Genomic DNA, 17024 nt, shown 5'->3' with positions numbered 1-17024 from the left:
CCCCAGAGCCTGGCCCGGGATCAGGGGAACCAATGTGGAATTTCCTGGCTGGCCGGGCGCCCTCCCGCTGCTGCTGCTGCCGAGAGGGGCGCGGAGGAGGAGGCGGCGGCGGCGGGGCAGCTCGGCGCTCGCTCCGCCGCTTCCGGCCGGCCGGGACGGGAGGGACCCCGCAGGCAGCCGCCGCCTGGGAGCCGGGACGCAGGGCGGCCGCGGCCGGGCCGGAGAGCGGCGGGCGCAGGAGCCCCGCGGGGTGGGGGGGTGGGAAGACGCCGGCGAAGGAGGAGATGGAGGCGCCTGGGCGCTGGGCGGCCCCGGCCGGCCGGGCTGGAGCGATGCTGCTGCTGCTGCTGCTGAGCTGGGGAGCTGCCCAGGAGCTGAGCCCCCGCGGGAGGAACGTCTGCAGGACGCCCGGGTAGGAGCCGCCGCCGCCCCGCTGCCCGCCCGCCGCCCGCCCGGGGCGCGCTCCGCCGGGGCAGGGAGGGTGGCGAGCCGCCGCCGGAGAGGGGCTGCGGGGCCCCGATCCCCCGTCCCGGGCCAAGCAGCTAGGGAGCCGCCCCCCCCCCCCACATGGGCCCGGGGAGCCCCCCCCCAGGGGTTGGGGTCCCTCTGTCGGCCGGTGGCCCCTCGGAGGGAGGTGTGGGGTGGCTGGGGGGCAGGTCGGAGCGGACGGTCTCCGCCCGGCGTGGGTCCGACCCGCAGACGGGCGGGCAGCTGGCGGGGCGGGCTGGGTGTGTGCACCTGGGGCGTGGCGGGGGTCACCTGGATCGCCCTCCGTGCCCCGCTCGGGCGGGCTGAGCCTGGGACTTTAGCCGCCCGTGGCTTTGAACGCCTGGCTTGGAGGTGCCTGCGGTGCCAGCTCAGAGCGCCGCGTGCCTCCGGCTTCCCCTCCCTCCTTCCCTCCGGCGAGGGCCGCTTTCGGGAGAGTTTAACCCCATCCTGAGCTGCGATTCCGCGGGACGCTGCCGCTCCCTGGTCCCCCCCTGCGCCGTCCGTGCCGAGCCGAGCCGGCGCTTAGCGGCTGGCATGTCTGGGGAGGGTCCGCAGAACAGGTGTCCCCCCTTTCTCGGGGCTCTGAGGGAGAACATGCAGTCGAAGTGTAACCTAAAACCCGGTGGAAAGGAGCGCTCCATCTGCTTTAGATTTAAACTCTTGCAAACAAACCCTGCTAGACGAGAGGACTTTCCAATTCTGTGGAATTTCTGCACAAGGTCCCCCCCCCCCCTGTCCTCCCCCGTGGAAGCCTCTGGTCTGTTTTTCTTCCAAGACAAAGTCCCTTTTGTGTGTGGGGCTGCGGGGTGGTGGGGTCCGACGCTACCCTGCTGGGATGGGGTGCGGGAGGACCAGCTAGGGTTGGTGGATGTTACCAAGCCGGCTCTTTGTGGGAAAGAGACGGTGGGAGCAGTCGCGTCTGGGTAAAAGGGGCACCAGGCTTTGGAAGGTGCCTTACCGGGAAGGTGCACGATGACTGGTGACTCGTGACGCGGAGGAAACCGGCTCCTCTCTGGGGTCACCGGCACCCCTCGTGCCCACTCTCGGGCAGTGGCATCTGAGGGGCGTTCAAAGTTAGATCGCTTCCCCCGCCCCTGCAGTTCGTGGGCTGGTGCGGTGTAGAATCAAGGAGGCTTGAATTTTTGGTCCCAAAAGTCCCGACTCTCCTAGTCACTAGATGAGCTGTCGGGGACCTCGCTCCCAGCTCCCCGCTGGAGCTGGCCTGCCGAGGGCTAGCGCTGTTTCACCTTCAACTGCGTCAGCCTTGCTAACGCATCTGAATCCTCTAGCAGGGTCCAGGAACTCCGGGGAGTTGTCAGAGCCCTTGCCTCGCTCTCCAAACAGCTGCGTGGAGGCCACCACTTCCTCCCATTTGATTGTATCCCTGACGCTGCAGATTGTTTGCACAAGCCGAACTGCTCCGCAGGCCTAGATTTGAAGCCACGGCTCATTTTCAATGCACAGGCTTGCGGCTGCAGTGGGAGGAGGGAAAAGGGGTCAGAAGAACTGCCAACAAACCAGACGTGCAAGCAACAGGTTTGTGTGTGGGGTAGAAGCCGAGACCTCCTCTCTGCAGGAGAAAAGAGACGCTCTCTTTTCTAGCCTCTTCCTAGTGGGGGGGGGGGGGGCAGGCTCCGACTTGGGGACAGTGCATATATTCACCTTTTGTGTCACGGCTTGTGAGGTCAAGGGAGTCCAAAAGCCACAGGAACAACACACACCTTTCATGGGCTCTGAAGGGACTTGAATAATGGGCTCATTGAGCAAAACTTCCAAGCTCTTTTCTAGTGCCCTCTCCTCAAATTACAGGCCGCGTTTTCTAATGAGGCACTTTACCAGAACAGGCTTCGCTATCCCAGCCATGTGCTGGCTCAGGAGTTGGCGTTCTTTCTGCCGGGGGAATAGAGAGTTTCCCATGTGTTATTTTTGGGGGGGGGGGGGGGGGGGCGGGACGCTCCAATTTGCTGCAAAACCTACCAACCGTTTCCCCCGCCACCCGCCGTCAGGCACCTTCATTCCAAAAATGCAACCAGAGCCAGCAGAGAGCCCGCATGCTGGCTGACACCCCTAGCCCCTTGTCTTTGCCAAAGGCAGGAGCTTTGCCTTGAGCCTGGTGCCAGGTGCAGCAATAGCCAGATCGTTACAGAGAATCGGCGCTTGAGAAGTGGAAACAAAACACAGTTGGGCCCCTGCTCCAGGCGGGCTGGGCCTGTAACAGGGAGCACTGGCACCTCCCCACTCTCTGTAAAGGAGGCAGCAACTCACCTAGTGCCCGTACGACCGAAGTAAACTATATTCCATGGAATGCCTTGAACTTAACCCTTCCCCATGTGGGTAGAGACCAGCTGTCTCCAAGGGAGAGCCTCCTTTAGAGAGGAAAAGGGTCTGAAAGTCTCCAGACTGACCCAGCAGCCCCACTGTCTGCCCTCAGCAGAGGTCAGACGTGCAGAGGGTTAGAAACATAGAGGGTTATTTAATGAAAGCTGCGGCCTTGACATCATCGTGTGTGGCCAGGAACGGAGGTGCGGGGCACCATAGCGCCTTATTCTGGTTCCGCCTCCTGGTGGGTAGGGAGAGGCAGAAGGGAAGGTGGATGGGTAGATGTCTCACTTCTTGGTCTATACAATGGGGATAGCCACTGGAAACTCTTCTGGGCAAGACCTGTTTATCGCTAAGTCTGTGCATTCCCCCTCTACGCTGCTGTCCCTCCACCCTGTTCTACATGAGAGGGACTTGATTTTTGCATTTTTAAAATGTAGTCATCCTAATGCTAGCAGCACTTAGAGAACACAGAGAAGGAGGCCTACATTTCACAGGACGTTCCCACCCCATGCGCTTTGGTCTTGGGACCAGTCTTATTTGACATTTTTAGTAATGAGAGTTGCACAAAAGGTAAGATCATGACAATGAAATTTGCTAATGATACATAGTTAGGGGGCATTGTCAGTACAGAGGAGGGTGGGTATGTTAGACAGGATCAGCTGGGTGATCTTGAAGACTGAAGTGACAGAAATGGGATGAAATTCAATAGTACAAAGTGCAGGGTCAGCCACTTAAGGTCTCATAATGAGAACTTCTGATACCAGCTGGGGGGGGGGAGGGGGAAGGGGTCATCATGTAGAAGTGACAGAGGAGGAGAGAGACTTGGGTGTGTGGGTTGATCACAGGATGACTCTGAGCCACCAGTGCGATGCGGCTGTGAAAAAAGTAAATGTGGTTCTAGGCTGTACCAGGCGAGGCGTTTCCAGCAGAGAGACTGAAGTAGTAATGCTATTGCACGAAGCACTGGTAAGACCTCATCTGGAGTATTGTGTACATTTCTGGCCACCCAGTTCAAGAAAGATGAATTCTTTTTCAAGTGCTTGCACACGTCCCTTCCGTGTTAGTTGGTCCCTGTGCTACAAGCACACTCGCTGGAAATGTTGCCTTCGGTGGTACACGTCGGGTCGGCTCTGGCACCCTTTGGTGCTGCACGCTCATGCGCTGGTATAAGGGGTCCGGCCGCCCCCGCCCCCTCTCAGTTCCTTCTTACCACCCACGATGGTCACTGGCACTGCCTCCCTTGTTACGGCATGCTGAACTCAGTGCTCTTTGTTTTACTCCATTCTCTGTGGTTTTTTTCTGTCCCAGTGGTTTATTTCTCACTCGGACCATTGGTAGTTTGTTACACGTGGTTAATTGACGCTTCTTGCTGTGTTCGTGGAGTTTCGTCCGCTCCCGGTGTCGGGGCATGCTTTGGTCTCTGGGTTTCAAGCTCTGTGCCTCCAGTGGCAAGGCCGCGCCTGTGAGTGACCCGCCCGCCCTCCAGTTGCTTAAAGTGCTGGGTGAGACTCAGCTCTGGGATCGCTGTCAGATCTGCTGCGTACGAAGAAAGACTGGGAGGCCAGGTCGAAGTCCCTCCTGATGGAGGTGGCTCTCTGACCCTCTTCAGAGCTGAGCTAGTCAGACTCGGGGTTGGGTGCGGAGGACTCCTCCCGCCCTGAGAGACTTTCGGCACCATTCCCAGTTCACCGGTGCTGGAAAAGAAAGATAAGAAGCAGCGGCGGAGAGGGACCGTTCCCCAAGTCTAAGAAAGGCCAAGCAGCGGAGTGCGACCTGAGACTGGCCACTCCTTTGCCCCTGCTCCATGGGCAGTACTGTTGACTCTTTCCTGAAGGAAGGCTCAGTTGAGTCCAAGCCCGGGATGGTGCAGCACCAGCATACCATGGTACCATCCACCCTGGAGGCGTTTGTTGCAACCAGGGGCTTGCTGGCGCTCTTGGCACCACCCCCTCCGCCAGTACAAGAGTTGTTGTTAGCTGTGCCGGAGGGCAGATGGGCGCGTGTGCCCCAAGCTCCCATTCGGTACCTGGCACCTTGGTACCATCTGGAGGGAAACCGTCTTTGCTGGCCTGGATGCAGATCTGCCTACCTCAGCACCAATCCCCAGAACCAACGGGTACCACCCCTCCATGGTCCCCAGAGGCAGAATCGGATGTGGAGTCGTGTACCCAGTCGAGGGGTCGCTGCCAGTATGCCCCCAGTCAGCCCTGTTGTGGCTCCGGCTGCAGGGGTGCCACCGGGCGCATGGCGCAGTGGGACTGGCCTATGCCAGTGCACTGGCTATTTTGGAACCGGTGGGGATTTCCTCTGATACAAGGGGCCCCATGGAAACTGAGGAAATCTGCAGTGCCCTCTCATGGTAAGCCAGCTGTGGTGGCAAGGTCCTGCTCTCCACAGCACCAATCCCCGGCCCTGTCCAGCACCGCACCCCCGTGGTTCCTGCAGAGCAAGCGGTTCTCCTCGGACTCTGAGGCGGAGTCCGTTTCCTCCAAAAGGGATCGGCATCACAGCGGACGTCAGAGCGTAGAGACGACTCACCTTCTTGTGATGCCATGGGCCCTACAGCGGCAGGTGCCCTCGCAGTGGCCGCTTTGGACCCCGGGGGCATTCCATCAAGCCCAGGGATCCCAGTCGGGCAGACCCCTCTTCTTTGTCTCATTTTAAGGATGGGCCAAGGGTCTATCACACTCTGCCGGAAGCATGCGGCACGGCGCCGAGGAGTGTTCTGTTCCCAGCACTGCAGCGGACTTTCCCCGCGACTCAGGCACCACCAGTTAGAACATCTTCCTCTTCTTCTCCGGATGAGGCTGTAGCAGGAGCAAAACCAGCATCGGTACCAGATGATACCAGGAGCTACTACGTAGGATAGCTCAGAATACAGGCCTGCAGGCAGAGGAGGTGGCAGAGGGTGCGGACCCCATGGTGGACATCCTAGCCCCAGACAGCTCTTCCAGGGTCTCACTTCCTCTTATAAAAACCATCAAGGAGACCACAAAGACCTTGTGATAAACCCCAGCCTCTCTGCCTCCTTCGGCAAAAAAAGGCAAGAGGAAATACTTCGTGCCAGTGAAGGACCACAAACATTTTTACACGCCCCCACTCCAGGGTCACTTGTGGTAGCTGCTGCAAATAAGCATGAGAGGCAGGGACAGCAAGGCCCCACGCCAAGAGCTAAGGATGCCAAGAAATGGAGCTCTTTGGGAGGAAGGTGTGCTTCTTCGGAGGGCTGCAACGTCGTATAGCTCTCCATAAATTCGTTAGGGGAATAAACGTCAGGGACGGTGAAGAGCTCCTTCAGCTAAAGGGCAGTGTTGGCAAAGGACAAATGGGGATACATTTGGCCCTAAACAAATTCCAGCTGGAAATTAGAAGAAGGTTTCTAACCATCAGAGGGGTGAGGTTCTGGAGCAGCCTCCAAATAGGAGTTGTGGGGCAAAGAACGTACTTGGTTTTAAGAGAGAACTGGACACATTTATGGGTGAGATTGAATGAAGGGTGTAGCCTGATTTTAATTGTATCAATATTGAATAGGGTTATAGGTTTGCCAAATGATCTGATTAGAGGATCATGAGGTTCGCGTCCTAACCAGGCTCCAGAAGAATTTATAAGGACTCTTGTGGGTACCACAGGAATATTTCAATGATAACCAAATTTGTATAATTTTATAATTTATTAAGATAACATAAAATGATAAACAAATGACTGATATAAAGTAAATGAACAATCAAATGAATAATGGATAAGACAATCTTAATTATAGAGACTTATATAATATATATCTATGATATTCTTTAGCCTAATATACTCACACCTTCCCTGATGTTGAGAGATGTCTCACCTCCGGGGGGGGGGGGGGGGGGAGTAGGCAATGTGGAGAGCTAAGAGTAAAGAAGCTTCAAGCAGGAATAGATGACGATCACCTCAAATAGCACGATCTTTCCATTCTTATGCTCTGAGAATATGGGTCCTCCTTCTAAGTCCATACTTGGATTCCTACCCCCAGAATAGTGGGGTACCCACATGTCATAGGCTGATCATTCATGAATATTAATGATTACTACTTCCGCTTTTCTTATTTCCATTACCTCATTTGTTATTCTGGCCCCTTATTGCCCCTTGCCCTTTGCGGGTTTTGTGGTGTACTCGCGTGATGCCTGGCATTCACAATTTCAATATCTAAGCTAAAAGTCCTGAGGAAATCTACTTATCTTGCTTAATTATTTATACCATATATGTCTTGTTTTTGCTATACTTTTAACACTTATTCCCGAATGTGTGTATGATGATTACGTAGCTGTTACACAGGATATGGCCTGTATGTTACCTTGCGTTACAACACAAATAAAATATATCACTCTATTATAATCATAGAATCATACTTAAATCTTATAAGAAAAGATATATCCCTATAGAATCCCTGTGGAATGCAAGCAAGCAGGATAGTTTTATAGGCTACAAGGGGTTGCTGGTGATGGTGGGAGGCAGGGCTCAGCTGCCCTGGGGCTCACTTCCAGTATATGTTTTATGTTCCCCAAAGCTCATGCTTCAGGGTCTCACCAGTGACCAACAGGGGTCAGGAAGGGATGTCCCCCCGTCCCCCCCCCCACACACACACGTATTCTGTGTTTTTAAAATCTCCTTTCTCTGAAGCATCAAGGAGGGCCAGGCTGGAGATGAAACATGGGATGGGAAAGGCACGGGCTCTGCGGTGGCACCGAGCAGTCTCTCTGCTTGGCCGGCTGGTTCTTGCTCACGGCTCAGGGTCTAATTGATCATCATACGTGGGGTCAGGCAGGACTTTCCCCCCAGTCAGATTGGCCGTGACCTTGGGCATTTTTTGACTTCCTCTGCAGTATGGGGTGTGGGACACTTGCCGGGATTCTCTCCCTTAATCCTTTCTCTGCTATTGTAGGGAGTTCGGCTCTGGTGCCCCTCGGGCCCTCCTGCGCTCTGACTGTCTACTCTCCTGTCGACTGTAATATGTGGGTCTAATTTCAGTTGTTGGGGTCAGTGTGCGGGTGCTGGATGGTGGTGGTGGCCTGTGCTATCAGGAGGTCAGAAGAGATAATCTGGTGGTTCCCTCTGTTCTTAAACTCTGTGACTGTGTGATACTGTGCACATGGCATGGTCAGGAGATGCCATGCTGTCGTCCTTTACAGTGCTTAGTCTCTACCTTCCCTGTTACTCTTTGGGGATTAACAGGGGTCCTGTCCACTTCTGCTCATTGAAGATGGGCTGGCACTCCATCTAGTGCATCACAGCAATGGCGGCTGCTTTATTTTTCTGAAAAGGAGAATGATGTTGTTTGTAAATCCCCTGTGCCTTTTCCTCAGAACAGGGATATTGGACCTGCCCTATTCAAATTCCATCTGGAGTAATCACATTCTACAACCCTAAATTCCCAATGCAGTTTTAACTGGACAGTCTTTCACAGCCTTGTGAATTCCCTGCCTAGTCTCATAGACTCTAAGGTCAGAAGGGACCATTATGATCATCTAGTCTGACCTCCTGCACAACGCAGGCCACAGAACCTCACCCACCCACTCCTGTAACAGACGCCTAACCTATGACTGTGTTAGTGAAGTCCTCAAATCATGGTTTAAAGACTTTAAGATACAGAGAATCCACCAGCAAGTGAGCCATGCCCTATGCCACAGAGGAAGGCAAAAAACCCCCAGGGCCTCTGCCAATCTGCCCTGGGGGAAAATTCCTTCCCGACCCCAAATATGGCGATCAGCTAAACCCTGAGCATGTGAGCAAGACTCACCAGCCAGACACCCAGAAAGAATTCTCCGTAGTAACTCAGAACCCCCCATCTAACATCCCTTCACAGGCCATTGGTATATTTACCGCTAGTAGTCAAAGATCAGTCAATTGCCAGACTAAGCTGTCCCATCAGACCATCCCCTCCATACATTTATCAAGCTCAGTCTTGAAGCCAGCTCGGTTTCTTGCCCCCACTGCTCCCCGTGGGAGGCTGTTCCAGAACTTCACTCCTCTGATGGTTAGAAACCTTCGTCTAATTTCAAGTCTAGATTTCCTGATGGCCAGTTTATATCAATTTGTTCTTGTGTCCACGTTGGTGCTGAACTTAAATAACTCCACTCCCTCCCTGGTATTTATCCCTCTGATGTATTTATACAGAGCAATCATGTCTCCCCTCAGCCTTCTTTTGATTAGGCTAAACAAGCCAAGCTCTTTGAGTCTCCTCTCATAAGGCAGGTTTTCCCTTCCGCGGATCATCCTAGTAGCCCTTCTCTGCAGCTGTTCCAGTTTGAATTCATCTTTCTTAAACATGGGGGACCAGAACTGCAGACAGTATTCCAGATGAGATCTGACCAACGCCTTGTATAACGGTACTAACACCTCCCTACCTCTACTGGAAATACCTCGCCTGCGTCAGACGCCTGAGCTCCTTTACAATGAATGAGGCGAGAGAGGTGCTTGAGTGCTAGCTTACACTAGAAGCACTACACCGATGCAGCTGCGTCACTGTAGCACATCTGGTGAAGATGCTCTATGCTGACAGGAGAGAGGTCTCCCAACAGAATAACAACTCCACCTCCGCAAGAGACGATAGCTATGTCCGTGTGAGACGCTCTCCCACCAACATAGTGCTGTCTACACTGGCGCTGAGTTTGCGCTCCTGAGCGACGTAAGCGACACCGAAGTAAATGGTGATGTAGACAAGGCCTTAGACTGTAATTCACAAAAGCCAGGGCATTGGGCAAGCAATTAGCTAGTCAATAGCAGAGGCCGACCAGAGGGTTGTGTGCTGAGCTCTGCTTGCCGCCTGGTAATAGGTGCCTAGGTCTGGGCTGCCTCCCTCTGCTAGTGATTCTTAGGTGTGAGCCCTCTTTGGAGTTAGGAGCGTAAGATGTTATTTGCACAAAGCTGGGGGCGGGTGGAAGGGAGGAGGTCCTGCCTCATAACTTATCAGTTGGGAAGAGGGAGACCCCTGGTTCAAGTGCCCCTTCCACTTGATGGGGAGAAGGGATTTGAACGGAGATCTACCACCTTGCAGGACAGTGCGCTAACCACTGGACTTTGGGCTGTTCTGATGTGGGCTCCCTCTGTCTCTCCTCTTGAAGCTGTTGCACTGTGGATAAATAATTAGAGTCACTCAGCTGGAGAGAGGGTGCCCAAGCCTGAGCCTGGCTGTATATCTTGGTGTTTAGAGCACCCACCCAGGGCATGGGAGACCCAGGGTACGGTCCCCTTGCTGCACAGCGGCAGAGACCTGTTCAAATCCGTTCTCCCCATCAGGCTGGGGGGGACTCAAACTGGGGGTCTCCCACATCCCCAGGAGGTGCTCTAACCACTGGGCTAAGAGTTATGAGGATGCTCCCCCTCCCCCTCCCGCAGCTGTGAATTTGTGTCGTGGGGCCCGATCCAGAAGACATGCTCTGAACATGCCTATTGGATCAGGCCTCACATGTGACTTAGGTGGCTGAGTGCCTGTCTTCCCCTGACTTGTGAGTTGCTCTGGGGCGCCGGCTGAAGACAGTCAGCTGCCCGGATGCCCATAGGCGGGAAGCAGTCCACATGCCCAGAGGCGGAATGATGGGCACCAGGGAAATTGTCACTGCAAAAACTTAGGTGCTGAGGGAGTTTAGGTGCCTACAGGTTCAGCTGGAGTTTTGTGAATTGCCGCTGTAAATCTGGGACTTGGGTGCTGAGTACCTTGGTGAATCTAGGCCTTAGGAGTCTAGGTCCCATTGAAAGTCATTAGGGTATGTCCTAAAACATTGCCCTTAGCATTCTTTGTGTGTTACTGTAACAGCTGAAGGAATGTAACACTCTGCCAGCTGCAAAGGGCTGGGTTCTGTCTGTCTAGAGGTCCTTCACCACACTACATCACATGATGGCAGGAACCCCTACCCCAAACACAGCTGTAATTTTTGGCCCTGGGAAATTAAAATAAAACTTAAGAAACCTTTTTCCTGGTCGCCTTTCCAGGTGGCTTTTCCAGGAGTTCTTTGGATCACGGAATGACAAAGACCTTTTATTTGGAGGAAAAGAGGAACTGCATCAAAAGGAACATGGAACCCCAGTAGATACGTGTTCATGTAAGGAATGAAGCGAGCCCAACCATTTTGTTAAAAGTGTGTTAAAACCCCCCTGTTCCAAATAACGCATCTGCCGCTGATGCAGTTCTAGGCTCTCTTACTACAAACCACACCCACCTAAAAACCCACGCACAGGTCAGGTCAGTCTCAGTGGTGGGCAAAAGGTGTCCATGGGTGACTGTCCCCAGCCGGTTTGCTCCAAGCTAGATAGAACCGCCCTGCCAGGTCTCACTCCAGTGAGCAGCTGGTCCAGTTCAATGATTTTACCTAGGCTTCTCCCTCTGGGTGGGTGTAGCTAGCTCATCAGTGCTGCCACCTCAAGGCGGTGGAGTCAGATCTGCTCTGCCATGGGCAGTCTGCTCCACAGTTGCTAGTTCAATGCAGTTCCTGTACATAGGATGCAGAATCTCCAAGGAAAACCAGATCCCTTAGAAAGTGTCTGTTTTCTCAGACAGCTTCTTGTCTTCAGAAGAAAACCCTTTTATGTGTTGAGCATTGTTACCCGATTCAAGGGACTGTCTCTTGAAGTCAAGGTGACCCTCACCCAGGATATATCCTACCCAATCCTTATGCCTTTTCTGCAGTATAGTAATGGTAACCGTCGATTACCACATTTACACCTCAAAACATAAACAAAGTGCAGCCAAAACAGCAAAGCTCAGTAAGTGGAACTAAGGCAAATAATCTGATGTATGTATCTGAAGCTGTCCCTTCTCCCCAATAAGAGGAGCAGAGCTCTCCTACCTCCAGGTCTTACAGGAGAATCCACTGACTATTTGGTCTTTCAAAAGACTTTGGTAAAAGTCCTTCACCAGAGAGTGCTAGAAACTAAATAGACATGGAGTGAGAGATAAAATTCTGTCATGGATCAGACACCGTCCAAGAATTAGAAAACAAAGAGGAGGACAAAATAGTCAATTTTCATCATGGGAAAATGTTAACCAAGGGTGCCCAAGGTTCTGTATTGTTTACTATGATCTGGTAAGGGGAGAGCAATAAAGAGGTGGCAAAATTTGCAGCTGCCACATACCTATGTAAGTTAGAGAAGACTAGAGAAGACTCAGGCCTTGTCTACGCTAGAGAGTATTGTCAATGCAAGTTACAGCGATGATCAAAAAGCGCTGTAATTACAACCCTTGTGCCTGTTCACCTATTGTGTTGCCGAAGCGCGTCCACGGTCGGTGCTGTAGCATCATCCATGAGAGCAGTGCACGGTGGGCAGCTAGCCCACTGAGCAACTCGCCATCTTGTGCCGCTAGAGTTGTGGGAAGGTGGAGAGGATCACAGTGCATCATGGATGTGGGCTCGGCATCCCATGATGCAGTGATATCCATCCCGTCATTTCATGGGTTTCCAACTGTGTTTCGCAGCATTTTTCAATGGCCCCAGTTTCCGGTGCGCCTGCCATCCCTACCTGAAAGGATGGCTCCTGCATTGCTCTCCATTGTTATTGTCAGTGTTCTGAACACAACACAGCTGGTCACGCAGTACACCGTGAGCTGCCAGTCGGAACAGGAATCCGAGGCGCCTGACCTGCTGTTTGCCATGCAAACAAACAACGCTGGATTACTGTTTGCATTCACGGAACACCTGCACACGGTGGATTGCCGCTTTTGGGGGCGCGAAACAGGCACTGAGTGGTGAGATCACATCGTTTTGCAGATCTAGGGTCATGAGCAGTGGCTACAAAACTTTCAAATGTGCAAAGCCACCTTCATGGAACTCTGTGCAGTTCAATGCTAGGCTGGAGCTGGCTTATTCTTCACTGACTGTGCCTTTTATGAAGCTTAAACTGCATTCATATCCAGCCCAGAAGGGGCCTTACCACGACATTAAAGCAAGCTGTCTATGTCCTGGCGTTTTGGTCTGAGCTGGAGAAATTCCTCTGCTGGCCATGAGAGATGCAGTGTTTCCTGGAGGTCCTGCACTGATTGCGTGTGTGCAAGGGGAGGGGAAGGGTGTCTGGTGCTCTAGTTGCTGCATCTGAAAGAGACAGACTTAGAATTAGTTGACATTTTCCTTGCAAAATGTTTTTAACTGAAAAAAAATGGAAACAGATTTATTTGTTTATTTTTGGCAAACATGTTCCGTGTCTGGTAAAATTGCAGGGGTTTAGAAACTGAAAATATTTGGATTTGGGTTTCTGTTGAAAAAATGAAAACGTTTTTGTGGAGAATGTAGAAAAAAATACATTTGACAATATTTGCTGTGAGAAATAATTTCAGACCAGCTCTAGATGGGCTTCTAATGCCATTAGACTGTGCGGCTTCTCACTTACAAACTGAGGCAAAGGGGGAAGAGGAGAGACAGATACTTAGAGGAGTTGGCTCTAAATCATCACAGCAATATATTTCTGTGCAGTATTTGGGGGCTTCTTTCTGACACTTAAGGTCTAATCTTCCCCTCTGCTGCATGCAGGTGTGCATGAAAAAAATGTTGCATCCAACACAGGGAAACTCTGTATTCGACTTTGTCTTGATGGATAAGAGGAACTGATCACAGAACTAAAAATTAATGCCAGCTTAGGTACAAGTGATCATGACTTGATCACATTTATAGTGTGCAAACAGAATAAAGTCCAGACCGTTGATATATATAGTTGGTGCTTTAAAAGGGCCAATTTCACAAAACTAAAAACAATTATGAGCCAAATCAGCTGGGAGAAAGAATTTAATCAGAAAAATGTGAATGATATTTGGGAATTGTTTAAGAACACTTTACAAGATGTCCAAGAGCCACAATCGAGGAAGAAGACTGTATTGGTTAAAAAAATGGCCGGGTTAGGACGGGAAGTGAAGGCAGCTGTGTGCGTGCATGTACGTGCGTGTGTTTAAACAAATGGAAGAATGGGGAAGTTGATCGTAATGAATATAGATCATAAGCTAGGAAGTGTAGAAAATTGATAAGGGAGGCAAAGGGATACAAAGAGAAATAATGGCCAACAGAGTTAAAGACAATAAGAAGGAATTTTTAAAGTATATTAGGAACAAAAATAATCCTGAAAATGGTATTGGTCCATTACTAGATGGAAATGGCAGAGTCATAAATAATAATGCAGAAAAGGCAGAAATGTCAATTAAATATTTCTGTTCTGTATTGGGAAGAGGGGGGGGGACAGATGATGTGATCATATCATATGATATCACTTTTTCTGTTCCACTAATATCTCAAGAGGATGTTAAACAGCAGCTACTAAAGTTGCACATTTTCAGATCAGCAGGTCTGGATAACTTGAATCCAAGAGTTTTAAAACAGCTAGCTGAGGAGACTGCTCAATGGTTAACATTGATTTTCACTAAGTCTTTGAAGCACCAGAGAAGTTCCAGAAGACTAGAAGAAAGCTAATGTGCCAATGTTTAAAAAGGATAAACGGGATGATCTCTTGGTCTGACGTTGATCCCGGGATAAGATAATGGAGTGCCTGATGCATGACTCAATTAATAAAGATTTAAAAGGAGGGTAATATAATTAATGCCAATCAACATGAGTTTATAGAAAATATCTTCCTATCTTGTTTTAATGAGATTACAAGTTGGGTTGATAAAGATAATATGTTGACATAATATATTTAGACTTCTGTAAGGCATTTGACTTGGTATCACATGACATTTTGATTAAAACAATCTAGAAAGATATAAAATGAGCATGACACACATTAAATGGATTAAAATCAGGCTAATCGCCTGGTCTCAAATTTAATTGTAAAAGGGGAATCCTCATCGGATGGGTGTGTTTCTAGTGGGGTCCCACAGGGATTGGCTCTTGGCCCTACACTACCTAACATTTTTATTAATGACCTAGAAGAAGACAATATAATTACTGATGAAGTTTGCAGATGACACAAAAATGGGGGGAGTGGTAAAAAATGAAGAGGACAGATCACTGATACAGAGTGATCTGGGTCGCTTAGTAAGCTAGGTGCAAGCAAACAATATGCATTTATACATGCCTAGATGTAACTATATGCATCTAGGAACCAAGAATGTAGGCTGCACTTAAGATTGGGGGAACTCTATCCTGGAAAGCAGTGACTCTGAAAAAGACTTGGGGCTCATGGTGGATAATCAGTTGAACATGAGCTCCTGGTGTGACACCATGATCAAAAGGGCTAGTGTAATCCTGGGATGCATAAACAGGGAAATCTCCGATATGAGCAGAAAGGTTATTTTACCTCTATTTGGCACTGGTGCAACCGCTGCTGGAATCCTGTGTTCAGTTCTGGTATCCACAGTTTAAGAAGGAGTTTGAAAAATTGGAGAGGGTTTAGAGAACCGTCACGAGAATGACGAGAAAGGATTAGAAAACAGGCCTTCTAGCAAGAGACTCGAGGAGCCCCATCTGTTTAGCTTAACAAAGAGGTTAAGGGGTGACTTGATTACATCTGTAAGAACCTACAGGGGGAAGAAATATTTAATAATGGGCTCTTCACCCTAGCAGAGCAAGGTCTAACGCGGGCCAATGGCAGGGAGTTGAAGCTAGACAAATTCAGAGTGGAAATAAGGCGTGCATTTTTAACCGTGAGAGTAATTAACCACTGGAAAAAATCCCACCAAGGGTCATGGCGACAAGGCAGCCAAACGTGTGTCACGGGAGATGTCTCGCATATGGTCTGCAGAACAGAACTTTGCCTGAGACAGCAACAGATGAGCAATCGCCCAGCACTGCCCTGGGAGTCTCCGAAGGGGAAGCGGCAGCTACTCCAGTCGAGTGCTAGAAGGGCAGCTGGGCTGCTTTGAACTGGCCTGAATAAGGGAAGCTGAGCTAGGAGAGTTGCAGAAGCTCCTTGTTCAGCTTCTTGATCTTAGAGGCCAAGTTTGGATGGGGAGGAAAGAGCAGATTGTCGGAGGGAAGTGTGCCAGGCAGAACGGCTGGCTGACGCAGCTGCTCCCTTGTGACTGCTTGCTGTTCCCATGTGCCCTCGCAGACTTGTACATGGGACTGAAGCAGCGAGGGTTCAGTGCTCCCGGGGCAGTGTCTGTGACAGCAAGTGGAAGCTGCGAGTGACATTCGGGCCACAAACGTCAGCAGAAGTTGAGATTAGTTCAGTCTCATCTGGTAACTAAGGTCTGGGTCTAACAGAAAATGACCGCCCCCCCCCCCCCCCCTCACTGTGTATGGACTCAGCGGCTGTGTCAACGCGGCTAGCCCGGGTCAGATGACTCGGTTGTGCAGGGATCAGACTGCAGGGCTATGAAATTGCCATGAAGAAACTTAGGCTCAGGCTGGATCCCAGACTCTGAGACCCTGAAAGTGGGGGTGGTCCTCAGAGACCGGGCTCCAGCCCGAGCCTGGACAGCGATGCTGCAAATATATAGCCCCACAGCCCGTGGGCCAGCCGCGGGTGTGCTGCTGCAGTGTAGACAGACCCAGAGTGCTCTGTGCACTGCAGCTGGTCTTTCCCATGCTCCAGAGGTGTGACAAACAGCAGGGAGGGACCCTCTTCATCCCCGCTGGCTGACTGGAGCTGGTCAAGAAATAGGAGGAGGATTGTGTGGATCTGGGCGAGGTGAAGGCATTTTGGCTCCACACACAGCTCCAGGTTTTTTTTTCATTTTTGGGTAACTTTTTGTAGGAAAAGAAAATTGATTTTCAAAAGGGGGAATGTTGAAAACTCGATGTTCTGGTTAGAAAAAGTGGGACCGAGCGAGCCCTTCGAAATGGGCAGTGCGGGAAAGTGGGAAATAACCCGCATTTTGTTGAGCAAAGCACCAGGGGATGTTTCTTACAAAATTTCCATAAAATATTTTTCAAAGTGAAAATTTGGGAAGAAATGAAACGATTGTGGCGAGTAACTCCTTTTTAAAATGGCAAATTGGGAGGATAACGTTTTCCAGTGAAGAACAGGGACCCATTTAATCCTCTCCAGCTCTCCCCACTTCTCCCCGCAACCTATCAGCATCTCAGGCTTCTCTGGATTGGCCCTTCGCCATCTCAGACGCAGGAAGGATCGGTTTCATGCAGACACATAGTTGTTTGTCCCATTGCACCCGCTGGGGCAGATGAGACTGAGATCTGGGTGTGGGTGATGTTAGCATATTGAAGGCATCATCCCTTGCTAATCCTCTGCCCAGCCTCATAGGATACATCTACACAGCAAAGACAAACGTTGTGGCAGCAAGTCTCAGAGCCTAGGTCAGCTGACGC

The 17024-nt window shown here is 51.0% G+C and overlaps 1 protein-coding gene across 1 annotated transcript in view; it reads left to right on the top strand.

Moving 5' to 3' along the window:
• The first annotated feature begins 283 nt into the window (after positions 1-283).
• SCARF2 (scavenger receptor class F member 2) overlaps positions 284-17024 on the top strand; it is an 86161-nt gene continuing 69420 nt past the window's right edge. The window contains 1 exon segment of the mRNA XM_067550295.1: positions 284-412. Coding sequence (XP_067406396.1) covers positions 285-412 — 128 coding nt within the window. The 5' untranslated portion in view covers position 284.

Source organism: Emydura macquarii, unplaced genomic scaffold (assembly GCF_026122565.2).
Source record: "Emydura macquarii macquarii isolate MOO-44397 ecotype Brisbane River unplaced genomic scaffold, CSIRO-AGI_Emac_v2 contig_1254, whole genome shotgun sequence".
Classification (NCBI taxonomy): domain Eukaryota; kingdom Metazoa; phylum Chordata; order Testudines; family Chelidae; genus Emydura; species Emydura macquarii.
This window is presented reverse-complemented; position numbering and strand designations above follow the sequence as displayed.